The sequence below is a fragment of the Chiloscyllium punctatum genome, chromosome 26 (assembly GCF_047496795.1).
Source record: "Chiloscyllium punctatum isolate Juve2018m chromosome 26, sChiPun1.3, whole genome shotgun sequence".
Classification (NCBI taxonomy): Eukaryota; Metazoa; Chordata; class Chondrichthyes; order Orectolobiformes; family Hemiscylliidae; genus Chiloscyllium; species Chiloscyllium punctatum.
This window is the reverse complement of record NC_092764.1, coordinates 39531009-39557305: the sequence shown is the minus strand read 5'-3', so window position 1 is coordinate 39557305 and position 26297 is coordinate 39531009. Positions and strand designations below refer to the sequence as shown.

General features: G+C 39.6%; 1 protein-coding gene across 17 annotated transcripts in view; it reads left to right on the top strand.

The window, feature by feature from the left end:
* znf536 (zinc finger protein 536) overlaps nucleotides 1–26297 on the top strand; it is a 597614-nt gene that overhangs the window by 283923 nt on the left and 287394 nt on the right. For all 17 annotated transcript variants that reach the window (XM_072596176.1, XM_072596180.1, XM_072596174.1 and 14 more), the window contains one exon: nucleotides 11268–13442. In XM_072596176.1, the coding sequence (XP_072452277.1) occupies nucleotides 11270–13442 (2173 nt within the window). In that variant the 5' untranslated portion in view covers nucleotides 11268–11269. The remainder of the gene's footprint in view (nucleotides 1–11267; nucleotides 13443–26297) is intronic.

Below are 26297 nucleotides of genomic sequence, written 5' to 3'. Positions count from 1 at the left end.
TCTGTCTCTTGTGTGCTGTGAGGAGGTCTATAGAAAACATCCAACATTATGATTTCACCCTTCGTATTCTGAGCTCCACCCATAATGCCTCACTGCAAGATCCCTCCAATGTGTGCTCCCTCAACACAGCTGTGGTGTGATCCCTAATTAGCAATGCAACTCCCCCACCTCTTTTGTTTCCCTTTCTGTCCCTTCTGAAACAGTGATATCCTGCAACGTTAAACAACCAGTCCTGTCCCTCCTTTAACCATATCTCCGTAATGGTATGATCCTCGGGCTGTCACTGAACAAAGAGACCTTGGAGTGCAGATTCATAGTTCCTTGAAAGTGCAGTCATAGGTAAACAGTGTAGTCAAGAAGGTATATAGTGCACTTGTCTTTATTGGTCAGTACTTTGAGTATAGAGTTGGGATGTCATGTTGTGGCTGTACAGGACATTGGTTAGGCCACTTTTGGAATACTGCATTCAATTCTAGTCTTCCTGCTATAGGAAAAATATTGTTAAACTTGAAAGTGTTCAGAAAATATCTACAAGGATGGTGTCAGGGTTAGAGTGTTTGAGCTATAGGGAGAGGCTGAATAGGCTGAGATATTTTCCCTGGAGTGTCAGAGGCTGAGAGGTGACCTTATAGAAGTTTATAAAATCATGAAGGACACGGATAGCGTGAATAGTGAAGGTCCTTTTCCCAGGGTAGGCGGGTCCAAAATTGGAGGGCATAGGTTTAAGGTAAAGGGGGAAAGATTTAAAAGGGACCTTTGGGGAAACATCTTCATGCAGACGGTGCTGCGTATTTGGAATGAGCTGCCAGAGGAAGTAATGGAGGCTGGTACAATTACAACATTTAAAAGACATCTGAATGAGTACACGAATAGGAAGTGTTTAGAGGGATATGGACCAAATGCTTGCAAATGGGACTGGATTAATTCAGGATATCTGGTCGGATGAGTTAGACTGAAGGTTCTGTTTCAATGCTGTACATCTCAATGACACTATAAACAATTGGTTTGGTGCCTGTGCCACTCTATAAAAGAAGAAGAGGTTTGTTGTAAAATAAGATGTGGTTTTTCATATCTAGAGTCAGTCGTGAAAACGAGAATTCTGTGTTTTACTGCTGCATTCTGAACAGAACTTTTCATCAATGTTATCTGACTTTCATTTAATTGGATGTTTCTCTATCATTTCACACTAATTTTATTTTCTATATAATTTGCATAGGGTTATATTAAGGCATCTTGAAAGTGATTGAAATGACAAAGGACAAATCAAGACATTTAAAACTTATGTGTAAATGGATATTGGACAGTTTTGAATTGGATGTAAGTGAATTTGACAATGTGGGCCAATCTCTACAGAAGCTGATATCTGAGGGCAGTGGAAAAGAATTCAGGAGTTTAATTAATTTGACTTCGTGAGAAGTATATGAAATTTGTGGATATTCTTTCATTTCTGGACAAGCCTCACCAAATCCAAATTTGCACTTTTTTAAAACCGAAGTTTTTTAAAAATTTGATATTTTAATTGAACTAAATAGGCCAGCTCATTTTAAATATGAATGTTAATGGTTTTCATAACAGTTATCATAGTGTGAGTTTTCTAATTAGCTGCTTTTATTTTATGACATATTTATAACCTGCTGTGTTTAGTGGTATTAGTTAAGTAATAATTAATGAATAATATTTAAATATTTACTGAATTTTTTTAGAAGGTGGAATTTAAAATGCTCCCAGTGACTTGCTGCAGCATTGGCTAAATATAATTTGAAAGTGAAAGGGTCAATTTATGATCAGTACTGACCAGTTATGGCAATGGTGTGTCCATTAACAATTATTTAAGGATCTTTAGAATAGGAAAAGGGAAAAACAGCATTAGTCCTCTTGCCTGAGGGCTTCCATGCAACCCCTACTGAAAAACCTGGTCGCACAATTTGGACTCATTTTCAAAACTCTAATCATTAAAACTACAGCACTGGCCTTGAAAATTTACAAATGTTATGCTGCAAAATGTAGCAATGAAAGTATTTTTAAGCAGACAACTACATAGTTCTGTACACTTAATGTAAATTGCATATTTTGCTTGCAGAGAAACAAGTTTCAACTTTTCATAAAACTAAAAGTATAGTTTATAGTATTATTTCAGTACTCTTTAGTTTTTTTCATTAAAACTGTGATTACATTTACTTCCTTGGTTGTAAAATGTTTTGAGTAAGGTAGTTGTGAAAAGCACCACGTGAGCCTCTCTTTTTATTTTCTTATCTCCACTATTTCTTTCTTCAGCGACAACAATATAGATAGTATGCAGTTCAACTACAAATACTGCAAATCTGTCTAAATCAATAGGAGGCTCTTATTAAAAGGCAAGGTTTGGTGACTCCACCTGAGATACAATGTTGTGCTATCAGTGGTATTTCCATGCAGTGGTTTGGTTCAGAATCTGTAAGACCAATCTGTATGAGTTATTTTGGTTTGAATGAGGAACAGTCCCATGACTTAAACTCAGATATTCAGACAGAAAGCTGTGGTTCTCCATAAATAATTAATCAGACTCCAGATAAAGCTTGGGGTGCACAAGATCGGGTGTAATATTCAAGTTTCTGTGAATTTGCCATGGCCATACCTTATGAAATTCAGTATTACAATTCAGATTCCTTTAAATTATGAATTTAGCGGTTTCTTAGCAAGGTTAGAAGTCCAAGGTCCAAAGGGAAGCTAAGCTTTTCAAACTGTGAAAATCCCAAATTTAGATTTCATTAGGTTCCCTACAGTGTGGAAACAGGCCCTTCAGCCCAACAAGTCCACACTGACCCTCTGAAGAGTAACCCACCCAGACCCATTCCCCTACCCTACCCTACTCTATATTTATCCCTGGCTAATGCACCTAACCCTATGCAATTTATCATGGCCAATTTGCCTGACCTGCACATTTTTGGATGCTAGTCTGTGGTCAGCAGGTTCCATAGGGGACAAGAGAGGTGCTAAGTTTAGTATAGGTATATGTACATACGTAGGCGAGGGATAGGAAGATAGACCTGAATTAACTTCATTGATGAATATTCAGTAACCACCACTGAAGGTACAATTCGGGCATTATTATGTTCAATAGTTGGGCCAGATTTCCACTACTAACGCAGGTCACTTGAGTCAGCAGGTTTCTTGATTTAGCAGATTCACCTCAGTATAAGGTGCCCCTTACTGTTCTATTTCTTTGGAGACAAGGCTGGGCTAGAGTTGCACCTTCTCACCCCAGACCAGTTTGGAGGTGTGAGAGTGGGCTACAGTCTGGAGGCTGGCGTTTCTCATCATGGGCCAGATTATATGCATGTGTGTATTTATGTAGATATTAAATCTACAGGACTTCTCAATGTTTGTAGGAGAAGCCATCATAAAGCAGGTAAATGAGGAGAAACAGAAAATACTCTTAAAGCTGAAAGACATGGATCACCACCCTGTCCACTAGGACCTGCAGGTATCTGTCTGCAAAGTGCCATGCCAGTTTCCCTCTATCTGACATGTCTGGGGCAATTCACACAAACCATAGAGGGCAACTCCAGACTGACCATGCTTCACCTGGTGCACAACTATTGTTGGAATGGTGTCTGCACCTGGAATCCGGGGAGGTCCCTTCAGTAATAAGCTGCTTTCATTGTATATTTCTCTGTTGCTGCAAAGGCCTTTGTGGTTCTTTTGTTATCTGAAGTCAGTGTGGCAGCATGCTGGTCCAAGTGCACAGAACCTCCGAGCAGCTTACAGAGAGTATCAGTGGTGAGCTTTTCTGCCTGTGACAAGGTGGAGGATACAAGAGCCGGATGCTGTAGGAGTGAGGTGTATAAGTAATGAGGTGAGTTTGGGAAAATCTTATGAGAAATCTCAGTAAACCTCATAGGGAGAAACCCTTTGCAAAATCTAACAAAATTGACATTTAGCTGATTTCTGGAAAAAAAAATCAACCTTATAGATTTTGATGGTGCCTATTGAATTTGTTCAAGAAATGCCCACAGTGTAGTTATGCCCTATTGGCAAAGCCTTTCACCACCCAGACATGGAGATGGAGATGGTTGCAGTTCCAGCAAGTGCCAGCAGAAAGGAGTAAGTTATGTTTAACTTTATGTATCAGTGCAGATCCTTCATCCTGCCACATAGTTTTCCATCTTTAGAGATGGTAAATTGCTCAAAGCAGGTTTTAAAGCCATTGTTAGAGACACATTCAAGCTTGATCTTAGTGGTGGGGGTGATGCGTACACAGATGAGGTGGATGGAGCTTATTAAGTAGATGGTGCAAAGTGGAAAATGAAGTGTGGTTTGCCAGCTAACTGTTCTGATAACAGGTTTGAAGGCATGAGCCTGCAGCTGTATGTGTTCTCAAAATGTCTAAACTTTAATTAACTACTGCCATGTCTCACACTGATCCCTTCACCATTCACCTGTTTTCCCCAACCTTCAATCAAGTTATTCTTCAGGCATCAGGAGGAGGAAGAGTTGTCTGAGGACACACCATCACTTCTGACTACTCCACACCCCACCAACATAGATGCTAGCACATCAGGTGGACCAAAGGCTTAGCATGAATTTCTTATTAGAGTGAAAGTGGAGGTGTGTCTAAGTCAGAGACAGCTGTGTACACTCCTCACAGAGAAGGAAAAAAGTCTATCACACTGATGAGCTCAACCGTGTCTTAGGAGCTTGATCACCCATAAGGAAATGGCCATCTCATTGGAGAGCCTCATGCATGCAAGACCAGCATGATGATGACTGCAAAGGGTTTATGTCTCACTCATAGCAGTGAAGTAGATGGTTCAGATTATGAACCCTGATATCCATTGATTACCTGAGGAACCCACAACAGAACTTCATGCTGGTGGGATAATGATAGCTTGAAAGACCACCAGATGCCATCCTACTCTTCTGTAAGCCAACTCCGTGCTGAGAAGGCTGACAGGAGGATAAGTGTTTTGAGAACATTTCTGCACTGTCAACTTTCACAGGTTCCCCAGCCCCTTTGCCAGCAAGCCCTCATCTGCTGTATGTGTTTGAGCGCCATGGCTGTCCCTGCAAAAATGCAGAGACCACAGTCTCAAATAAGTCACCAAGGGATTTCTGTACAAAAGGTCCATCTGCTATGCTTCTTGATGCTTTATAACTGGAGAGGTAAGTAGCCTGCTTCCATCTTCTCTAAGATAATACAGGGAGAACTACATAGGAGTGTTTGTGATCACTAGACATTATATCAACTCAAACATTGATGAGGTCTAAGTAATGTTGTGTATCACAATATGAATGGTTAGTTTTTTCATACATGTTATTTAGAAACTGTATTTTCTCAATGGATGTGGTGTTCTGTCATAGTTAAGTGATAATGAAAGCTGCTGGATAAACATAAAGCAGTATGTTCTTACCTGTGGTAATGGAGCCTCCAGTCAGCAGTCCATCTCTCAATGATGAAACAATTGTGACAGATGTCGTCATACATGTTCAATAATGGAGGGCTGATCCTCCCTCAGACTTTCAATGCAGATAGTTGTCTACTAGGTTTATGGATTTGCAGGCTATTTCACCATTGTATGCATATGCATAATATATTTGAGAAAATTGTACTGATCAAACTTCAGGGGAAGCATCAGTCCATCTGGTGTAGCTCAACTCAAAGCGGCTTATTGAAGGCAGTTACTCAATGAAGGCACAGCAGTTCTCCCACAGGTTCAGACCATTGAAGTGGCAGAGGCTATGTGCTGACAAGAAGGCTTGGGAAGTTGCTGAAAACAAAAAGTGATGGAAATCACAGCAGGTCAGGCAGAATCTGTGGAGACAGAACAAACTAATGTTTTGAGTCTAGATAACTCTTCATTGGTGAGTTGCTGTACTAATTGTAGCAGATGTCACATTGTGCAGTAGTTGTAGGGGTGAGATTCAATGTAAGTAGATGGTTTGGTGATCACATGTACAACTTTGTCCTGTACAGCATGGTGTTACTGCGTTTCAGTCACCAGCACTGATATGTACAAGTGCTTCTCACTTTTGGCATGGTGGACTAGGCATGACATGAAGATGTGTCCAGGTCCAGCCTTTAATATACACTTGCAAGTCCCTCTGTCAGAGGAAATCTCAAGGTTAATTCCTGAACATTGGTGACCCCATGATACTGGGAGTGTGGAATTCTGCTGTTGTGATGCCACTACTTGTCAGGGGCTTGTGGTATTCACACTTGTTGGAAGTGGGCATCTCCAGGAAGATACATGGTATTAATGTTGTTGCACACTCAAATGGCAATGGCCTGTCTGGCACTTGCTGTCAAATGTGCTACAAATTAGCCACGACTAGTGGGAGAACTGTCTCTCTGTATTAAGATAGTATCTTCGGTGACAATGCACATTTGTACAGATGTAACCATGGACACTTGGGGCTTCCCTTTTGAGTTCCTCTTGTGGTCCTTTGTCTCAATACCATCTGTATCTCCTCATCCTCCTCCACCTCATCATAAGAATGCTCTTTCACTGTATTCACTTATGCAGTAGGCCATCATTATCCTTGATATCCTAGTAGTCTGTATCATTGAAGTCTTTTCTCAAAGATATTTAAAGATACCTGAATGCAATCTTTCCAAACCAAAGCCTTCTCAATGCAGGTTCTCTCTTGCAGGTGGCTGGTATTGTAGTGTTATTGGGGCTTCGTAAACAGACACCTCTGTACTAGGTGTATTTTTAGCTCAGTAACCAGCCACATACCATGAGTCTAGTTTGGGAAGGTTGTGGCCACTGTGTACCTTGTGGTATTTGGCCCCTGCACCAGTAAGTGCTCCTGGCTAAGGGTTGTTTGAAGTAGTTTGCTGCCACTAATCTTCCTTTGTCTTTTGCTTTTACTTGGGTTTATCTTGTGATTAGTTGTAGAGGATTCACCATCTACTTACAGAAGAAGCACCAATCTTAGATAACAAGAGGTTTAATTGAATGATAACAATATGTGTACCTACATTTGGCCAAGCACCTTTGGGAGCTGGTGCAGATACAGCTGCTCCCTCTAAAAACCACAGTAGAGCTTCCTGTCTCCACGTCTGCAGTGACTGTGCTTGGCATAGTGGAATGATTGGAACTATTGTAACATGAGCATTAAGCCCATCAGAAACATTAACTCATTCAAGAATGTGGCTGCCTCAGAATGAAAGAGGCATGACAGACTCTGGATGTAAAGCACATAGGTGCATGAGGACCTTATTATAGTCACAAACAACCTGCATGTTAACAGAATGGATCCTTCAGAACTCTGTGATTGTCCTCTGATAATGACATGTTTACAATCTATCATACCTTGAGTTTTTGACTTACACATGTTAATGAAGCCTTCAGAAGTGTTTAAGCCTTAAGTCATGGGGTAGGTCATTTGACAACCAGAAACTGGGTCAAGATAAACTCTACGTTGTTTTCAAAAGACTTAGCAGATTTGAGTTTCATGTGTGCAACTCATAACATGCCCCTTTCCCCTCCAACAACAATGGTGTTCCCCAGAAATAGGGGCAGGTCTTCCAAATCCAAATCCTGTTCATCATTTTCAAAGCTCTGTTCAGTTCCAACTTGGCAAAACTGAACCCAGCACCACCCAGTTCCTGCATCCTCTCTCCTTTACCTTCCTCAGTGCTTTGAATAAAACTTGCTACTAAATTAATCATGCTCACTCAGGTGAAGGATTGAAGATTATCAACTTCTGTAAAACCAGCAAAAAGTTGATACAGTAAAGGGGAAAAATTGGTCAAAGAAAGGCAAATTTTATTAAACTAGAATGGAAGAAAATAAACTTTAAGAAATATTTCAGTTTTCAAGGGGTTAACTGTCGTGTGTGATTTGCTGTAATGTATTACTGTAACCTCTAATTACAGATGCATAATAGATAATGTTATAATGAAAAAGATTTGTATAATCAATCTTTTTCACCAGGAACTATCCAAATTTTAGGATGCATAGTTTAAATTGCAGTGAATCATTCAGAGTCCTCATGGTGTTAGCATTGTGGAAGAGTATTCCAATGGAATGAATTTGCCTGTGAGTGGGGAAATTTGTATTGGATGGTCAACTAAAAGTTGGACACTCAGTGCTGCTCATGTAGGTTCATGGTCTGATTGTTGCTGACACTTAAAGCCACTAACCAACGTATGTGACAACTTTGATCAGTTTATAGTCAGGCTGCTAAGTGAGAAAACTGATACTGTTCATCACATCTTAGGACCCGAGCATTATGCTGGCAATATGACAGAACTGTCCTAATGTTTGCAGCCCATATGTTCATCTTCCCAATTGCATAAAGGAGTGGGGCTATGAGGTGTGGAAGTGAACAGATTTTTTTTAATATTGAATTCATATAGCATTTTGTTTTGCTCAAATATTATTAGATCTTCAGAATAGTATGCCAACTATGTGGGATTTGATCTGAAGCAGGAGCTGTAGTTGGATTAATGTATAACGCATAATTGCATTAAACTTAGCATTCAGTCTCTTTTTTTTTAATGCCAAACTAGGCTTACCTAGTTTTGCTTTAGCATTCTCGAATGCATAGCACGTTACCAATTAAGTAAAAACACTTTGAATCTTATTTAATGCTGTATATTGTGCAACAGAATAAACTTCACTGAGATGCTGCATATTTGTGGTCCACTGTTATTTTAAACTTCAAAACATCCACAATGTTGATTTTAGCAGGCAGAAAATAAAATGTCCTTGTTCTGTATCCCAACCCTCTGGGCTAATATGCAAGCTTAAATTGTTGGTCTATATTTTGCTGAAATGTTTTCGGCTGCTTAATGACCCTGAACAGAGGTTTATCATAATATCAGCTGTCTAGTGCAGTAATAATATTTGCAGCCTTTAATATGTCATTGGTCTTTTTTAAAGTGGACCAAACTATTCAGAGCAAGGACATGTAAGGACTTGGTCACATTCAACAGTTCTGTGGAATTTTGACATGAGTACAAAAATGGTGTTCATGTAAATATTTCGTCAGAAGGTGGTCTGTCTGACAATATTAAAATAGCTGAAAATTGAAAAAGTCTAAAATGCACTGTTGTCTTTTAACTTTCTTTGTAGCAGTTATATCCATACATATGTGAGGTGTTTATATCACTCAAATTACAATGTGCTCTGTTTAAGAAAAATGTGTGAAGTGCCAAATAATTTGCTTTGTACCCACTGAAATCTGGCTTGCTGTTTGTAAAGGATTACGCTGTTTGCATAATATTAAACATTCGCGATTTTAGTTGTTACAACTCATTGGGACAGCACGCCAAAAATCAAACCCCACTATTCTAAAAGTCATCACAAAAGTTAAAGATTTTGTGAAGTATGTAAATTTCCCCATTTTAACTGACTTGTAAATGGAGGCCGATAGAAAGCGTGGATCAGGTTTCTGTACTGAGCAATAATCACTATGTATTACTAGTAACCAGACTCTTAGATTAGATTACTTACACTGTGGAAATAGGCACTTCGGCCCAACAAGTCCACACCAACCCACCGAAGCGCAACCCACCCAGACCCATTCCCCTACACTTACTCCTTCACCTAACACTACGGGCAATTTAGCATGGCCAATTCACCTAACCTAGACATTTTTGGATTGTGGGAGGAAATCGGAGCACCCGGAGGAAACCCACGCAGACACAGGGAGAATATGCAAACTCCACACAGAGAGTCGCTTGAGGGGGAATTGAACCCGGGTCTCTGGCGCTGTGAGGCAGCAGTGCTAATCACTGTGCCACCGTGCTGCCCTTGATAGAGGTAAACAGTTATAAACCATTGGCATATAACACTACTATTTACAATTCTAACTGTGTTGTAAACTCCCCTTATGCACATAGACAGACAAACAGACAGGGTAAACTGTATAATGGATGAAGGGGAAAAAAATTGAAAAGACAATTCAGTCGTCTTTGTTTCCAGGGTCTGTTTTTAAGGGGATCCTTATGCCTCTTCCACTAGCCAGCACTTTGGCTCTCTTGTTTCTTCCATTGGTTGGTAAAAGACATAAGGTGGCTGATTCCCTTATAAATGGTCTTTAATTTATCAGTTAAAAGTCGCAGCTAGCAACAACTTGTTGCAGGAAAGATACATAGTTTTCTTTAGGTTTACAGTGTGGTTTGACTACAGAGAACAGAGAGACTGCTCCTGTCCAGGAAAATAACTGAACAATTTTCTCTTGGGGTAATTTATTCTTAGCTCCAAGCTGTTCAGTTTCCTAAGAATCAACCATGTACTTGTTGGCAAACAAAAAGCCCTTTCTCATTGATAACCAGTCACTAGTCCATAGACCTATCAAACTCTTTTGGCAGCAAATCTGCATCTATACACTTCCTCAGCTTCAATTCATCTGTAATTCAAACTTCAGTTAACTACTTGTTCAAACAATTGTTATGCAATGCCTGCCATGGGCATCAACTACTTGTTTTACAAAATTGCAAACACCCTTTCAAACTGTGATTTTAAATCAATTCTTTCTCATTTCAGTCTAGAGATTTTTTTAAAAAAATCACAAACTAAAAAGGCTTGGCTCTCACATATTTCAGCTTTAAATTTAAAATGTATTTTTGAAGTTAAATTAAAAATACCCATTTTATGATTATAATCATGTGTTACAGGAGCCAATAATAAATCAGCAAAACAATCAGATTTAAAAGTTATTAGTTAACCAAAACAAAACTATCTCTAATCTTTAGTGAGAAACCTAACTTCATTATAGAAATGTAGTTGTTTTGAATGAGACAATGAGACAACACCAATTCAGTCACTTCTCTTTTTAGCATTTTACATATGTTGTATGGCTCTGAAAGAAATAATATAACCTTAAGGTCCTGATATACGAAGGAAAGAAAGTATCAGACCATTTTTGTTAAGCATGATAAACTGATCCACAATTGGATAAAGTAGATGCTAAAATAGGGAATCATTCAGTGTGGCTCATCGTTTATTCAGAATTGCAAATGTTAATAATCAAGAGAATAATAAGGAGGAAATCAAATGTTAAACTTGAATTTACAGAAGCGTAATTGAATATTTTTTGTTTGATGGTTTGAAATTAAGGCCTGGCTGTTTTATCTGTGCTTTGTGAAATTAATATAAAAGAGGTTCATTGTTCCATATTGTTAGAAGCCAGAAATGGAGCTGTGAAGCCAGTATAATGTTAGATCGAGACTTTTATTATTGAAATTAAAATGCAATTTTGTGGAGCAACAATGTTTCTCTGTTATGTTAAGCTGCTCTAATTATTTAACACAAACCTTTTGTTTTCAATATTAGGAATGGAGGAAGCAAGTTTGTGCCTTGGTGTATCTTCAGCAGTGCCTGAAGCTGATGTCCCACTCAGCAAACCAGTATTGAATGGCCAGTATCCAATAACCCAGAAACTGCATCAGTTGACAACTCAACTGGGACATGCCTTTCCAGAACTCCAGACCAGACAGACCCCTGAGGACAAAGCAGCAATATCACTGGATGAAAAGCATCATGTGACTGCAGCTAACCAGCCAATAAACAGCCAAATGACCATGCTGTCAAGTCAGCTGAATACAGACATTGACAGTAACTTGGGTCTGAATGGGAGAGTTGACTTACAGCATTTCTTAAACGGACAGAACCTTGGCATAATTTCACAGATAAATGGCACAGAAGATGATGCAAAAAAATCTAGAAAGTACCCATGCCCCATTTGTGGTAAGCGCTTTCGGTTTAACAGCATTTTGTCACTCCACATGCGCACTCACACTGGAGAAAAACCATTCAAATGCCCTTACTGTGATCACAGAGCAGCTCAGAAAGGTAACTTGAAGATTCATCTTCGGACTCACAAACTTGGGAATCTTGGAAAAGGTCGTGGGAGGGTCAGAGAGGAAAATAGGCTTCTGCATGAGCTGGAAGAAAGGGCTATCCTGAGGGATAAACAGATGAAAAGTGGCTTGGGCCAGCCAAGAGCCGATGGGAAGCAGCATCAAGCTGTTGTTAACCCCAGTAACTTGCCTTTACCAGCCAGTCTGAGTGGTTCTGAAGTTTCTAACACAATATGTAGTCCCAAGCCTACAAGTGCACAGGAAGAACCAGCAGCTGCTACTGTGGGATTCAGGTGCACATTTTGCAAGGGGAAGTTTAAGAAACGCGAGGAGCTGGACCGTCATATTCGGATACTCCACAAACCTTACAAGTGCACCCTTTGTGAATTTGCTGCCTCTCAAGAAGAAGACCTGATCAGCCATGTGGAGAAAGCACACATAACTGCTGAATCAGTGCCAGGTCAAGGGTCCAGTGGAAATGGAGAGCAGCCCAGTAATGAATTCCGCTGTGAAGTCTGTGGTCAGATCTTTAGCCAGGCCTGGTTCCTGAAAGGTCACATGCGAAAGCACAAGGACTCTTTTGAACATAGCTGTCAGATTTGTGGACGACGATTCAAGGAGCCCTGGTTTCTCAAAAACCACATGAAGGTGCATCTTAACAAATTAGCTGTAAAGAACACAACTCAGAGTGATCCAGAGGTGCCTGTGACTCTAAATAATATGGTGCAAGATTCCCATTCCAACGTCTATTCAGCGTATGTGTCTTGTTTACAGAGTGGTTTTTTATCGCCTGATAAACTGAGCTTAAATGAACAAAGCCAACTTCATTATAATAAAGCAGAAATTGCACGGAAGGAGAAAGAAATGCTTGGAAAGCTATTAGTACCTGTGAGTAGCACAACCCGTGCTGTCATGGAAGGGGAAAAACGTTCCTTACTGGGATGTCTGTCACTGGCACCTCCTTTAAAGGCTAGCTGCATGGAGCGTTTGCAAGCAGTAGCCAGGGTGGCAGAGTTTGATCCAGTAAACAGCTACCAGGCTTGGCAGCTGGTGACAAGAGGAATGGCAATGGAGCAAGCAATGCTGCCAAAGAAGCATCTGCACCCTGGTCAGGAAGAAAATCTGACCAATGCCAGTGTCAACATTGACAAAGAGAAAGGCGAATTTGTATCTGTGGCTGGAGAGAAATCAAAGCAGAAACTAGATGGTGACCTGATTCAAAACACCAGAAGAAGTAACCTGAATGAAGTTCTGGGTAAAGATGATTTAATGGGAAGCAGGGAATTTATGACACAAGGAATGAATCAAGGTCTGGAATATAAAATTTCTGGATTAGGACAGAACCAGGGAAATATGAAAGAAAAGCCAACTGAATGCCCAGACTGTGGCAGAGTATTTCGTACCTATCATCAAGTTGTTGTGCATTCCAGAGTGCATAAGAAAGCGAGGAAACCTGGAGATGAAGCCATCCAGGTTGCTTTGGATGAGCGCCGTGGATCTGGAAGTGACCAAGATTCCCAATCAGTTAGCAGGTCAACTACACCAGGATCATCCAACATAAATGAGGATAACACAACTGTAGGTGGCTTTTCCGTAACTGGAAATACACAAGAAGATAGTCCAAACCCATCTTCTCCTTCTTCTTCAGGTAACATAAATATGCTACTCTTCATTATGGTTTTCATACTATCTTTTATACTCTTCAAAAATGTCAAGCTGAAAGACGTTGTTCTGTAATTGTCACATGACAATTGTAATGAAATGCATGTCCTGAAAGTCTCAAGCTTAACATTTTCCTGCTGACAATGTTATTACGAATATCAAAATTTATCAATTGCTGGCACATTGTCAGTGGACACATCCATTTTAAAATTGATCTTAAACAATTCCTCACTTGCCTGGGCCTACCTGCAAGTGAATTGTCTCCTCCGAGTAGTCCATTTACTTCTGGTCCATGTCCGTTCTCTTGCAATTTTAGATAAATTCACTGATTGCCAATTATCTCACACATGGGGGAGTTGAATTTCTTGAAGAATATTATGAGGTATGTGTGTGTTTCTCCTGAGTACAATAAATGTTAAGATTTCTATTTGGTTTCAGAGATATTGGATTTTTGAATATTTATGACAAGCAACATTTATAATTCATAATATGGATTTTATGTATATTTTCTATTACCAATATCTATTCAGATTACAATTTAAAAGTAGGCGATTCAGTTGGAAGATATATTTTCTTTCACTGAATATTATGGTTTAAATCAGCCACCAAACCAAATCAGAAGTATTTTTATGTATATGCTGCAAGATACACGGAGAAGTATGTAGAGACTGACAGAGGGACCTGTTAGGTTGAATGTGGTGAATATACTACAGGTTTTCATTTAACTGTGGGTATTTTTTATGTCACTGTTTCTTTCCTAAATAAGTCATGTGTAATCATGAATGAAGAGGCTTGTAATGCAGTGGAAGATAAAGCGTGGGAACATTGCAATATTTGCCATTGTACCAAAATGTTCTGAACAAATTGAACATTAGGGCATTCTATCCTTTGTTTTATTAAATCAAAGCTACTGGGGATAAAATTGGTCTTCAGTGAAGGCACAAAAGAGATGATGGAGAATGACCCATCTGTTTTACACTAAGCACAAATGTCTTTTATATCGACTTCATGGAAAAGAAAGTCAGGTAAGATGTGAGATAAACCATTGATCCGCTTTCGCTCCTTCTGCATTGTTCAAAGGTCAACGTCACCCCAATATTTGTATTTCAAGATAAAGAAAAAAGTGCAGTTGATATTAGAGATCTTAAATAAAAGCAGAAACTGCCAATGAAACTCAACAGGTCTGATAGCATCTGTGGAGAGGAAAGCAGAGTAAATGGTTTGAGTCTGATATGACTCTTCAAAAATTGTCTCCAAAGAAGAGTGACTAGACTTGAAATGTTAACTCTTTTCCTCTTTCCACAGATGTTGCCAGACCCTCTGAGTTTAACTGTTTTTATTTTGATTGAGGTATTTTCTTATCCCTACATATAATAACTATGATTCCATTTTCATTGTGTGGTGTGGGACATAATGTGAGATAGTCTGCTTTGTCAAACTTTCTCTATTCACCATTCATGTTACTCCATAACTAACTAGCAGGAGGTTTTGCTCCTGGTGCTGTGACAAGTCCTCCCTATTTTCACCTCTTGCTCCATCATTGTGATCTTGATGTTGTTCTACTGCTAATGTTGCCTGAACAGTGATATAAACCACTTTGTATTTTTGGAATTTGGGCTAATTTGTAAATATAACTAGAGATGCTTTCTCTGTTGTCATATCTGCATTCCATTTAGGGTGATAACTAGTTGTATTGATAAGAATAATTCTACTGATGACAGCACTGGTAGTGGTATGTATAGTCAACAGGTCTCATTGAAAATATTACACTGAGAATTTCCAGCCAAAAAAAATGTCAATTCAACCCAAGAGACCTAATTAGGACAGTACAGATTGCTCTAATCACAAAATAAAGAAAACATCACATGAGGACAGAGGAGGTAATAGTAGGGTAACAATACATTTAAGCTAAATACATCACCTTTGTTCAATTCTTCCTTGGACTGGTACACAATTCTTATATTTGCTATTGATCAATATATTAAAAACTTAAAGAAAATGTTAAGGAAATTGTTAGAACAGTAAAATCCACACTGCACATTCCAGAGATGCCTACAATACTTATAACTGTTGATTAAATATCCATGAAATGTGCTGGCTCGTTGCTGTTGAAGTGGTCTAATTTGTAACTTATTATTTACAAGCCAGTTTTAAAGACCTAACAAAAGGGAGGTATAGCTCAAAAGTATGGAGTATCTTCTATTAAACATAGTTGGTAGAATTAATATTGGCTTGCACTTCAGAAACAAAATCTTTTAAATCGTGTATTCCTTTTCTGGGTATTCCATAAACAAAATGGTCATAGTGTAAAACTGATCGAAGTGCTGTCTACTACAGTATTTGTTTTAAACATTCATTCATTTATGCTGTAGTTTCTGGAAAGTACAGTGATTTAAGTTGGATTTCTTTTAAGTTGTGTTTATTAAATCCTTAAAATTAGCAAGACAAGATTGGGCTTTCTGCTACATTTTCTCATAATAAAAAATAGCACTAATGTGTTGTGATGAGCTGAGATCCTGAAGTCAGCACAAAGTATTGATATCATTGCACTTCCTTACAACGTGAGGAGAGAAGTCAAAAAGTGTTCCATTGTTATTGAAAGCTGACTTCCTTGTTCTTGTCTTTTCTCATAAAATGTTTAAAATAGGCAGTAAACAAGCTGGCAACTTGTACGGATTAATGATAATGAGGTGAATTTTCTTGAATCTTTATGAACATAAACGATTGTCTGAGTAGGTAACACTTCAATAGAAAACTAAGCTAAGAAATAACTGAAACTTTAATATAGGCAATATTTGTAAAATATGATGAGAAAATATGTAGTAAACAGATTAAATACAAAGCAAAGCCCATATCTAAGAGATTATGAGAAGGAATGTTCATTTGAAGCTTTGATGCCACAGCAAGCGATATCAACTACATTATGTGCATCCATAAAAATGTTAAATACATTACCAAATGTGTGGAGAATAGTTTTTGTTGTTATTGAGTGAACTTTCCCATGGGTCCATGAAGTAAATACACCAGTTCTTCAACTCTGTTCACGTGTTAATTTTTTGCTATTTTGTGTTTCCTAATTTGGGGAATGCATCTGACATATAGAATAAATGTTGTGTTTGCTGCTTAACGTTTTGAATTTAATAACACTTAAGTCACTTTAAAACATTTTTTATTACATTGCTATTGAGCATAGAGTCCAATAAGATGGAAAACATGTAAACAACACAAAGAAAAGCAATTATCACATCACGGAGTGGTTTGTGTTGTGAATTCTGAGTCAAGTATCTGTTAAGTACGTGGCCTTGATTGAACCAAAATGGGGTAAATATTGTAATTAAAATAGTCCTGACTAAAACTGGTGAGTACAATATACAGAAACAATGCAGCAGCCAACCATTTGTTCTCTAGGTGGAAAAGATGTGTGATCCAATGAGTGTGTGAAATGACACCAGTAAGCAAGAGAACACACTTGTGCTGCAACTTTTCAATTGAGAAACATAGTTCTTGTAACAAAGTCCTGTGAGATAGGGCTTTTCATATAGATTGCCATCAAATAAAAATGTGGAATTCCTCAGACAAATTATAAGTGGTATATCAATTAAATAATCATTGCACTAATTACATATTTTAGTTATGTTTTAATTCAAAAATGCTATTGCTCAATCTAGGTTAAAGCATGTTGATTTTACACGTGACAGCATTGATAACTACTTCTTTAACTCAAATGGGGAATAATTTGAATCCTTTGACTATTGGTTGGTGGGGTAGGAGGTGCAGTGCGATTGTCAAAAGGAGGAACAGTTAAAATTTTTACTCTTGCTTGCTAACCATTCCTGCAAGCAATATGTGTGAAAATGTTGAACAAGAATGTTACAAAGCTCATGATTAGATATTAGAAGGAAAAGAGAAATAAAAGGAGATAGGAAATTTGTTTGTTTATTTGTTTTGTATATTCACACACCTTTTCACTTTGGGGAATGGTGAGGAAATGTTTGAAGGATTAACAGCTGATTATCAACTTTTGGAACGTTCTCATGAGTAGTCACTCCATGGTCAACATGTCCTAGAATAGATCATGAACTCTGAACTTCTGGTTCAGAGGCAAGGGCACTACCTGGGGCATAGGAACTCCTTTGGGAATATAGACGGTACATGGGATGAGAATTACTACTTGAAATATGAACAGGTGGGGAAATTTCCCTGTTGCAATTTCTTTCCAATATGAATCTCTATAATGTTACCCTTCATGGACGAATAATGGCAAACATTGAAAGGATCCAAATTAAAATGCACACTCTTGAGTGGGGAAAGAGTGGGTATGCTTCCAATGACATTTCATTCATTTCACAAAACATGCATTATTTTTGTAAGATGGATATAGCTATAATACAATTATACTTTAAAGTGAAGAGAACTTAAGTCTTCTGATCATCTGAATAACATCCAGATGAAGGGCTTATGCCTGAAACGTCGATTCTCCTGCTCCTCGGTTGATGATTCCTGCCTGACCTGCTGTGCTTTTCCAGCACCACATTCTCAACTCTGAATAACATCCATGCTGATTGGTTTGGGTATTCAAAATTTAGATGTGATTTATTGCACCATAATAAGGTTTGAGGCCTAATGATCCATTCAGGTGACTTTCTCACTTTCTCATTACTTTGATTTTCTTAAATTTCAAGTTAAGTCTGTGTAGAGTTAAAAAGTCATTGTCACTCTACAGTATCCTGCAAGTTCTATTTGAACAACGTTTGACCATTTCATTCATTTTTAAAATAATAGAAATATTCATTTCAAGATTTAATTTTACATCGCAATACATGAAACATTACAACTGATTTCTGATTGAAGAAGCTTGCCCAAGGGTTGTGTCAAGGAGACTGAAACAAGTCAACCTTTAACAAATATAGAAACTTGAGTTGTAACATACCATCGCCCATTGTAATAATTGGACAATACTTCAGAAAGCCACCAAGTATTGCTGTTTTGCTTTATGATAAACTGAATACTTAGTAAAAGTCTAATTCAGGGATTAATAATAATAATGTATTCTATTAATGTAAGTAATTATTAGTTAAGGGGCTGGTTATCTAGGTGACTTGGTTGTGATACAGAATAAGATGAACAACATAGAGTTTGGGTTCTGTTCTGGTTGAGATACACTTGGGCTCTGCTGGGTAGTAAAATTAGGAACAGACCACCATTCATTGATGCTTGAATTATGGAGAGAGTAGTACTTGGATTGGAAGACTTTGCAGGTGATCTGAGAACTATGGTTTACTTCTCAGCTAGAAAGATTTTCCCTGTTCTAGATTGAGCTTTTCAGTGTGGAATGCAGTGTGTTCTTAGCCTTTGGCAGACTTCTCATTTCTCTGGAGCACAAACCTGCTGACACCCATACCTCACTTCCTGCTTTGTCCAATGACCACCCTTGATTTCTCAGATCCTGAGTTTGATTGCAAGTTGGTTGACTTTGGATGAGCAGAAATGTGTTTTAGAGGATTACCTGCTGGCATAGAACTGATTCCGAATGTATTTTAGTTCTCAGTTCTGTTACACCAATGAATTCCCCACACCCAGCAAGAGGTGCTGCAAAATTGGGTCACTGCCCAGCAAAATAGAGGGATTAGTTTGCTTCAATTCCCTACAGAATGGAAACAGACCCTCCTGCCCAACAAGTCCACACTGACCCTCCAAAGAGTAACCCACCCAGACCCATTCCCCATACTTATCCCTGACTAATGCACCAAACACGATGGGCAACTTAACATGACCAATTCACCTGACCTGCACATCTTTGGGTTGTTGGAGGAAACCCATGCCGACATGTGGAAAATGTGCAAGCTCCACATAGAGAGTCATCCAAGGCAGGAATCGAACCTGGGTCCCTGGTGCTGTGAGACAGCCATGCTAACCACTGAGCCACCATGCCGGAACCCATGATGTGAATGGCAAAGGGGCAGAAGATGGTCAGGCTCTCTTGTTCTTCTTGGTCCCAAAAGGATAGTAGAAAAAGAGTTGATTACCTTTTTGATCTTCCATCACTGGCATTGACTGTTCAACTACTTCCCACTAAAACACTGAATTAAATCACTTGTTCTGATGGTGATATCGGGGACTAAGATGCGTATATTGATATTTATTTGTTTTTGGGATGAGCACATCGCTGACAAGGAGAACAATTGTTGCCCAGCACTCATTGCACTTGAGAAGATGATGAGCTACACCTTTGAACTGCTGTCATCCACACAGTGTCGATGCACCCATAGAGTGTGTTTGAAGGTTATACCACTGTTATCCATTTTTAAAATCCACTGTGTGCAAGTAATACAGTCAACAGTGTTACATTTATCTGTGACTTCCTTGAACTTTTGAATATTTGCTTTTGTGCAATGAGTGTAGCGATGTAACTAAGCCACTACTTCAGAAATAGTAGTCTGTCTGCAAACAAGAACAGAAGTTGCTGGAAAAGCTCAGCAGTTCTGGCAGCATCTGTGAAGAGAAATCAGAGTTAACGTGTCTGATCCAGTGACGCTTCCTCAGAACTCAGGTTCTCTGCCTGTATTCCTGATGAAGAGCTTTTGCCCGAAACATCGATTTTACTGCTCCTCGGATGCTGCCTGAACTGCTGTGCTTTTCCAGCACCACTCTAATCTACTCTATGTGATAACAAGGCCAGGTATGTGGGGTAGGAGGCTACGACGTGGGGGAGTTCAAACCCTAAAATTAATGTTGATTCTGGAGGGCTGCAGGGTCCCCAAGCAGAAAAAGAAGTGTTGTTCTTTCAGCTAGCACTGAGCTTCACAGCAAGCCTGAGGCCAGGGAACAGGATGGTGCGTTAAAGTGGCAGGCACCCAGAAGCTCAGGATCTTTTTTGCGAGCAGAACGTAGATGTTTTACAAAGTGGTCACTCGGTCTACATTTTGTTTCCCTAATGTCGAGGAGACTACATTGTGAGCAGCGAATGCGATACTGCTGTAGTCTGTCATCACACACGACCTGTTGTTAGCCACTAACGATCTCCATTAACAACTATTCACTCTCCAAACCAGATTATCATTGACTCCTTTTTCTGTCTAACTGCTCTTCTCTCTCTCTCTCTCTCTCTCTGGGCTGTATCCCCCACCTGTCGTTTATTCTTTACCCCCTCACACCACCCATCTTCTGTAAATAAACCAGCATTTCCAAGCTACCATCAGTTCTGAGGAAGAGTCACCGGACCCAAAACGTTAACTCTGATTTCTCTCCACAGATGCTGCCAGACATACTGAGTTGTTCCAGCAACTTCTGTTTTTTGTTTCTGATTTACAGCATCTGCAATTCTTTCACTTTTTATTTAGGCTGTCTGCAAGTGTGTCCTGAACTGCTGGTTGCTTGGCATTTCAATGCATCATCTTGCAATCATGTTAATATTTCTGTCGTAGACCTGTTGCAGTGTTCCAGACAGTATTTCATCATACTCTTGACTGATACCTTTTAAGTGGTAGAGTGATTCTGGGGAGTTTAGGAGTAAGTTACTCCTTACAGAATTCTTCCAGCTATTGGTTTAAATTTTGGTGAAGATTGAGAGGATGCCTTGCTTAACCAAAATAGTTCTGGAGAAAAAGAACCCACCATTCTCACTGGGTGGATAGAGGATATTGTGCTTTGTGTGCCTGTCATTCACAATTGCAGCTGCACACATTAAAGATTAGATTACTTACAGTGTGGAAACAGGCCCAAAGAGCAACCCACCCAGATCCATTCCCCTGCACCTAACACTACGGGCAATTTAGCATGGCCAATGCACCTAACCTGCACATTTTTGGATTGTGGGAGGAAACCAGAGCATCCGAAGGAAACCCACACAGACACGGGGAGTATGTGGAAACTCCACACAGGCAGTTGCCTGAGGCAGGAAATGAACCCAGGTCTCTGGCACTGTAAGGCAGCAGTACTAACCACTGTGCCACCTTGCCACCTGGACAAACATCCCAGTGGCGGCACAAGTGCAGCTACCTTCAAACAGTTATGTTGTTTTCAGGACTGGATTGTCAAGAAGACATTCAGTTGTTGCCTGAATTCTTTGGAGAGGTAGCTTACCCTTTTAGAGAGGTAAGGTAACATTTTGTGGAGGTCTTGGGGCTAAAGGGAGAGGTCAAGGCCCTTAGGAAAGATCAAGTGCCCTTTAGGGCTGTTAAAAGTAGACATGAATGTGCCTAAATGTAGATGAGCTTATTGGAATGGTCCAGCTGATTGGAATTGTCAAGTTATCACAATTGAAATTTCCAGATTTTTAATGACAAAAGTTGTATGCAGAGTAAAATCATCAGAGCTTCCCTAGGCCTATCATTTTAGAACTTTTGCTACATGACTGATTTTACAACTTACCATTATCACAGAGGGGAGCCTGTCAATCCACAATTAATTGAAAGCCCCAAGTGCTGATAAAATCTTTGAAATGAGGAGAGGAATACGAATGCTTATATTTTTTAAAAAATTACTAATAATTTAAAGAGTTAAATACACTGTATTTTTATTGGTTTTTAAAGAAAAACCATGAAGTAATCAATAAATGCTTTAGAAGTGTATTTTATTTTATCTCAGCAAGCGTCCTAAAATCTGCTCATAATAGGCATTTTAAGTTAGCATTGAGGATGTGAGAGAAATATGAGGTGGGGGGGGGGGAGGCTAGAATGGACTGGCAGAGGGGTTATAAAGAACCACAGGGATTGAGTAAGAGGCATAGCTTGACAATAGACCTACAAGCACAGAGATCTGGGTAGAGGGGAGAGGTACAGCGCAGAATCTTTGGTAGGGGCCATAGACTTTGGTAGGGGTCATGAGGTGGCATACATGGGAAATGGGGGATGTGTGTGGAAGTGAAGGTTGAAAGTTGGGGGAAAACGTTTTACTTTTTTTTACAACTTTGCCAGTAAGTTCAGGATCATTGAGGCAAGCCTTTCTCACATCTTGCCTTAAGATTCTGGGGTTCACTTTAAATTTAATTATAAGACCCAAATCAATTACACTTATAGATTGGCTCCATCAAGTTCAATCTAAAGGTTTACCGGTCCTGATCATGGCCTTTGACAAGTCCCAGTGTATTTTCACAATTTTTACAGAACCTATTAAGTACAAAAGAAATAATCCTTAATAAATACATTCTTTTTTAGTGGATCCATCTTGGGACACCAGTTGACTGGAGGCAGGTTTGTAGTTGTTGCATTGACTGAAATTCTCCTTTTAATTGTTTTCCTTTCTTGTGTGTCAAACCATTAAGAATGGACACCTACTGGACTTTGCTAGCCATTCCCCCTATACATTCAGAGACATTCTGAAGACCAATTGGATTATTTATGCATGGATAGTTTGTAGTCAATCTTGTATTGCTTAGGTAATGTCTGCCCAATTTCTGACTGGCTTCTTTAAAAGTTATGGTCATCTTACTGATATCATTTCTTATTGCCTTCTGATAAATTCTGGCATATCAATCATTACGTGAGATCATCCTTTTTGTAAAGCTTACTAACTCCATAGATCTTTGCCATTGCAAGGTGACATCAGTAAACAATGTATGCTTCTGCTTGGAGGCTGTAGTATCACCTCTTCATGATTTACTATCATAACAAATGTCTCAACTGATACATAAATAAAAGTCAACACAACTGCAAGCCTGCAAACTAATGACAGAACCTAATTCTAATGGAACAAATATTGTGAGATGGTACAAGTATCTGTAGGGATGTTACACATTGAAATGTACAAAATTAACCACTTTAAAACATAGCTGTGTCCTTGTGTAAAAGCAGCTCACTTCAAAATATTTGCACATATATTAGCCTCAGTTTGCATTAACCTGAGCCATTAATTGGCAATAGAGCCATAAACCAAAGGCTTTACGTTGACTTGGGCTATATTACTTGCTTCTTACAGAAACTGTTTTACAACTAACTGTAATTAATCTAAATATAATTTAATTATTCACTCACTTAATCAACTCAAAATGGTTAAATATTGAAAAATACTTCAATCCTACATTCCTCAGCACCAACTGCCTATGAACCCTTCCTAGGGGTAGCAGGCCTAGCTGCAGCTACCACTAAACCCCTGTGGTGTGAAAAGTCTGCCTATTCATGCATTTTCTCTGAAATCAGGTTTGAAGATCCGTGAATGTTATCAACTCTGCTCTTTTGACTTGGAAATGAAAATTCAGAACGTTATATTTAAGTGACTGGTTTAGTTCTGTCTTTGGTTAATGATGCTGATGAGAGGGAATTCAGTAAGTCAAATGCTGTTGACTATCCAGAGTAATGGCTATTTTCTATTTGTTGGGAGATGGCACTGGTGTGGCATGCATGTTACTTGCCATTTATTAACCCAAGTCTTAATGTTGTTCATGTGTTTATGCATTTGGCACAGATCGCTTCAGTATCTGAGTCATGAATGGTGCTAAACAGTATGAAAGCATCTGTGCACATCGCCATCTCTGACCTTCTGGTGGAATAAAGCTTATTATGAAGTAACTGTAGATGATTGGGTCCAGGAAACTATCCTGCGGAGCTCCTGCAGCAATTTTATTGTGCTGTGATGAATGGCCTCCAAAGACCATGTGCTATGTGTGACATCAAACAGTGGAAAATGTTCTATCCTGATCCCTTCCATGTGCATGCAAAAATAGACTGGCTTTCAGCAGATGTATATTGCTCAGTCAAGCAAGTTAAAATCATGATCATAAAACAAAGGATTGTGGATGCTGGAGATCTGGAACAAAAGGGGGATTGCTGGAGAAATTCAGCAGGTCTGGCAAACAAAGCAGAGTTAAAGTTTTGAGTCCAGCGACTCTTCAGCGGAGCTTTTAGTAGCGAGGGAAAAGTGATATTTTGAAGCTGAAGCTGAAGCCAAAGTTGGGTGGGAGAGGTGAGCAGATAGATGTAGACGGGACCTCAAGAGCAAGAGATATATGAAAAGGATAGGTAAACATGGAGATGATGGACAGCAGGCCAGGACCTAAGAAAAGTTGAACAAGAGATAATAAGACCTAGGAGTGAGAAAATAATTTAGCTGTGCTGAATGCAACCCAAATAATATGAAGATAGGCCGAGGACTGTGTGCCTGTGCTAAAAGCAACCCATGTCATAACAGGACCGGGTGTGCGGGTGGGTAAAAAACATGGAAGGATGGAATTAGGCTCTGAAGTTATTAAACTCAACGTCGAGTCCTAGAGCCTGCAAGGTCCCCAAGTGGAAAACAAAATATGTTCTTTGAGCTTGTACTGAGGTTTACTGGAAATGTTGGCATGGAAACAGGGTGGTGTGTTGAGGTGGCAGGCAGCTAGAGGCTCAGGGTCAGAACAGAGAATTTTTGCAGACAGAGCATAGGCATTCCGCAAAGTGATCACTCAGCCTACATTTCATCTTTCCCGTGTAGAGGACGCCACATTGTGAATAGTAAATCCAGTAGAATAAATTGAATAAAATACAAGTGAATTAGTGGAAGCTATGCCTGGAGCCTTGAGTAGTGAGTAGGGAGGAGTTAAATGGGCAGATATTACACCTTCTGGCAAGGTGCTGTGGGAATGTGAGGAAAAGTTAAAAGTAGATGAGGAGTGCACCAGAGTGCCCAGAAGGAAACAGTTTCCATGGAAGGCTGATAAGGGAGGGGAGGGGAATATGTGAATGGTTGTGGCTATCCATTGGAGGTGATAGAAGTAGTGGCTAATGATTTGGATGTGGATGCTGGTGGATGGCAGGTGAGTACCATGGGGACTCTATCATTGTTGTGGGAGGGAAGGGAAGGGATGAGGGCAGAAGTGCAGGAGATGGGCTGGATACAGTTAAGGGCCCTGTTGACTAAGGCAGGGGGAATCCCGTGTGAGAAAGATGGTGGACATTTCTGAGACCCCCGCAGTACAAGATAGCATCATCAGAAGAAATGTGATGGAGATAGAGAAACTGGGAGAATGTAATGGACTTCTTAGAGGAAGCAGAGTGTGAAAATGTCTCCATGAGGTAACTGTGGGAGTCGATGGGTTGTAGATTACATTGGTGGCCAGCCTATCCCCAGAAATGAAACTGAGATGTTGAGGAAGGGAATGTCGGAATCAGAGATGAACCAGCTGAAGGTAAGAGCAGGGTGGAAATTGGAAGTGAAATTGATCAATTTTTTTTTCAATTCCAGACAAGAGAAGGAAGTAGCAGTGATGATATCACTGATGTACTGGAGATAGACCTATGTAGAATTGGAAATAGTAATATTCCATGTACCCTACAAAGAGAAAGACATAACTGGAGCCCATGCAGGTACCCACAGCCATCTCTCTGCCCTGAAGAAAGCGAGAGGAGTTAAAGGAGAAGTTGTTCAAAGTGAGGATGAGCTCAGCCAGACAAAGATAGGTGGTGGTGAATGGGGATGGTTCAGGCCTTTTTTTCAGGAACATTTTGGGTTGCCCTGAGACCATCCTGATGGAAGTGTATAGGGATTGCACATCTGTGGTGAAGAGGAGATGGCTGGAGCCTGCAACCTGGAAATCGTGATCAGTTGGTGTCTACTGCTTTAAGAATGGGTAACTAACTTAGGTGACTTTAACTCTCCACATCTACTGGATTGGAGAGTCAAAGATGTTGGGAGGGTGATGGGGATTTGGGTTGAAGTTGGTAAACATTAACTCTGCTTTGTTCCCACAGATGCTGCCAAACCTGCTGAGTTCCTCCATGTTATTACCTTTTCTCCAAGCTTGCATCTAATACCAAAAAGCCTGGTTGTTTTAAACTGGTAATTTTGTACATGTCACCTGCTCGGTTGAGCAAGTTAAAGGCATGATCATACCACAAAAAACAGCAGATGCTGGAGATTGAACATA